The following is a 3669-nucleotide window of genomic DNA, read 5'->3' on the forward strand; positions in this document are numbered from 1 at the left end:
AACATATTGGTCTGCACTGGAAAAAATGCAATGTTCTGTGGTAAGAATGACCATAGACTATATGTAAGTTTGTTCTTTTTCTTATTATATAAAATAAAAATAAAGATTACAAAAAAAAAAAAAAAAACTAGGGTTGTCCCGATACCACTTTTTTAAGACCGAGTACAAGTACCGATACTTTTTTTCAAGTACTCGCCGATACCGATTACCGATACTTTTTTTTAATGTCATGTGACAGTTTTCAAACCACAACACAGACTAAGTAATGATATCTTCTTTATAATTATGAAGAACTGTAACTCAAGAGACAAAAAAATAAAACTGTTTTATTTGCTTGTGTCACACAGTAAACTCAAAGGAATTATCACAGAACATGTCGATAAATACAAAAAATATATTTTACAACATCAAAATATATTAATAACAATAACAATAACAAATGTAAAAAAAATCACACAACCAACCAAAAGTTACAGGCAATATAGCAAATAGAATTATTTCTTAAAAGTTAGTGGCAAATTCTTTTTGAGGAATAAAAGCATCTCTGCATGTTCAGCCATAAGCCTGTTTCTGCTATCAGTAAGGACATTAGACGCTAAGCTGAACAGTCTTTCACTTTCCACACTACTGCATGGGGCAGAAAGATATTTTTGGGCCATTTTAGCCAGAGTTGGAAATCTCACTTTATGAACTGCCCAGTACTTCAGGGGTTTCTCTGAACGAGGTACAGTGATCTCTCCCAAGTAAGCTTCCAGCTGTATAGTAGCAGCTTTTGGAGCACTGCTCTCAGATGTAGATGATCCTTCACCAGCAATTTCTGCAAATAAACTGTCCAGACTGGTACCTGGCTGGTCACGGTGAGGCCTTTTGGAAGCTGGTTCTTCATGCTGCTCAGATTCAATTGTCTCTTCAAAAATGTTTTGCAGTTCCAGTACTAACATTTCTTTTGCCTCCCTGGAAGTGTCAGAATTACAGAAAAAACTATCTTTATACCTAGAAGAAAAAAATAAACAACAATGAATGAATGCAGCATATTCTTTCTGTGAATTAAGAAAACAATTACATTTAATAGCAGAAAAATTAACATTACCTTGGATCGAGTAAAGTTGCGATACAGTAAAGTGGGTTTCGCTCAGTATCAGAGAAGCGCTTCTGCAAAGCAGCAAGCAAAGTGCTCTTCATTGTTTTGATACCTTGGTCCTCATCCACTTTTGCTAAAACTTTCTGTAGCACTGTTACTGCAGGAATTACATCAGAGGCAAATGCATCTGAACAACTCACTTGGCGAGTCATCTCTTCAAAGGGAGCCAAGATATTGACCATCTTCTCCATCAGATTCCACTGGTTTGCAATAATGGTGGCAGGGAGCTCATATTCAGACACATACACTCCAAGGGCCCGTTTCTGCTCAATCAGAGACTTCAGCATGTAAAATGTGCTGTTCCAACGAGTCTGCACGTCTTGCTGGAGTCTTCTTACTGGCTGACCAAGCTGTATCTGGATGTCCTGCAGCCGAGAGTATGCCAGGTTCGAATGTTTGAAGTGGCCAATTATTCTGCGCCCGACTCCCACAGCATCTGCAATGCTGCGCTGTGATAACAGTCCCTCTGAGACAGCAAGCTGCAGTGTATGTGCCACACATGAAATACTGGGAAGTCCAGCAACTTCCATACCTTTTATCATGTTTTTGGCACTGTCCCGGACCACAACATGAACAGAACTTTTGGGAATCGCCCAAGTCTGAAGCATTTCCTCAAGTATGTTTGCTATTGCTTGACCGGTGTGGGAGCCTTCAAATTTTGTAGCGTGGAGCATGACCTGATGCAAAGAGAATTCGCCATCTATCCACTGCGCCGTTAAGCTGATGAGAGACAGTGGACTCACACTACTGCTCCAGATGTCGGTGGTGAAGCTAATTGCCTTTATGTCCTTCTGCAACATGATGTTAATGTGCTTTTTAACCGTGTCGTGGATCTTTGGTAAGATGATGTCTGTTATGTAATGGCGACTGGGAATGTCATACTTCGGCTCCAACACATTAAGAAATTGATGAAAACCCATGTTCTCAACAATTGAAAGAGGTTGATCATCCAGAATAATAAATTGGGTGAGCGCCTCTGTTATTTGTACAGCTCTGGGGTTGTCTCTTGACAGCTTTTCTCTTCTGGCAAAAGTTTGCTGCAGAGTTGACTGCTGAGTGCTACTGCTGCTACCGATAGCGGTAAATTCTCCATGCTCACTTTTATGTTTTAATTTCAAGTGCTTTATCAGGTTACTGGTATTGTAAGAACTGATTTTTGTACCACCTCTAGATAATTTTGCAGAACAAAGTTTGCAGTCTGCAATCCGTGGGTTGTCCTCGTTAATTTTAAAATACTTCCACACAGCTGACATTCTGCTGGTGTCTCTGTGCAGTGTGCACCGAAAGGCTCTGATAATTTGCTCGACCTTGGGTGAAAAACAAAAAACAATTGAGCGCAAAGTGTCCATTGTTTAACTACTTCGCTCTATATCATGCACTCTCACCCCCTTCCTGCCCAGGCCAATTTTCAGCTATCAGCGGATTCAGCGCTGTCACACTTTGACAATTGCGCAATACGCAGTCAAGCTACACTGTACTCAAATAATTTTTTTCACACAAATATAGCTTCTTTTGGTGGTATTTATTTTATTTAATCACATTTAATCAAAATTTTGTAAATAAGTACTTTTTCTCCTTCACTGATGTGTGCTACTGCTAATGAGGCTGCACTGATGGGGCATTGAGGTGGCACTAATAGGCTGCACTGATGAGGAGGCACTAATATGTAGCACTGATAGGTTTGGGTGGCACTGATTAGGCAGCACTGATGGGGAGGCCCTAATATGCAGCACTGTTGGGCACTGATAGGATTACTTGGCACTGATATGCAGCACTGATGACCACTGATAGGTGGAACTGATTAAGCAGCACTGATAGGTGGCACTTACTTATGGGCACTGATAGGTGGCATGCACTGATGGATGGGCACTGATGGGTGGCACTGACTGTCTGGCAATGATAGATACCACTGAGTGATGATCACTGATAGGTGGCACTGATTATGCAGCACTGATGAGTGGCACACACTGATGGCTGGGCACTGATAGGTAGCACGCACTAATGGGCACTGATACGTGGCATGCACTGATGGCTGTCAATGACTGAGGTGCACTGATAGATGGCATGGCACTGATGAGCAGTGCACTAATAGGTGGCACTGATTATGCAGCACCGATGAGCACTGATAGGTGGCACTGATTATGCAGCACTGATAGGTGACACATACTGTTGGCTGGGCAGTGGCACTGAAAGGTGGCACTGATAGGTGGCATGCACTGATAGGTGGCACGCACTGATGGGCACTGATACGTGGCACGCACTGATGGCTGGCACAGACTGAGGTGCACTGATAGATGGCACTGATGAGCAGTGCACTAATAGGTGGCACTGATATGCAGCACCAATGAGCACTGATAGGTGGCACACACTGTTAGCTGGGCAGTGGCACTGAAAGGTGACACTGACTGATGGGCACTGATAGGTGGCATGCACTGATAGGTGAAACGCACTGATAGGTGGCACACACTAATGGGCACTGATATGTGGCACACACTAATGGGCACTGATAGGTGGCACGCACTAATGGC

The 3669-nt window shown here is 42.7% G+C and overlaps 1 protein-coding gene across 1 annotated transcript; it reads right to left on the reverse strand.

Moving 5' to 3' along the window:
• Window positions 1-494: 494 nt before the first annotated feature.
• On the reverse strand, window positions 495-2394 carry LOC141116552 (zinc finger BED domain-containing protein 4-like). The gene is made up of 2 exons (XM_073608950.1): window positions 1091-2394; window positions 495-993 (listed from the first exon to the last, which is right to left on the reverse strand). The coding sequence occupies exons 1-2, from the start codon at window positions 2392-2394 to the stop codon at window positions 495-497; spliced, it is 1803 nt and encodes a 600-aa protein (XP_073465051.1).
• Window positions 2395-3669: the final 1275 nt, after the last annotated feature.

This window comes from Aquarana catesbeiana, linkage group LG13 (assembly GCF_042186555.1).
Source record: "Aquarana catesbeiana isolate 2022-GZ linkage group LG13, ASM4218655v1, whole genome shotgun sequence".
NCBI lineage: Eukaryota > Metazoa > Chordata > Amphibia > Anura > Ranidae > Aquarana > Aquarana catesbeiana.

Excerpts from the sequence above, each read along its gene's own strand:
- LOC141116552 (XM_073608950.1), bottom strand. The coding sequence starts at position 2,394 with ATGTCAGCTGTGTGGAAGTATTTTAAAATTAACGAGGACAACCCACGG. Across the intron at positions 994-1,090 it reads GCAACTTTACTCGATCCAAG|GTATAAAGATAGTTTTTTCT; the intron begins GTAATGTTAATT and ends TTTTTCTTCTAG.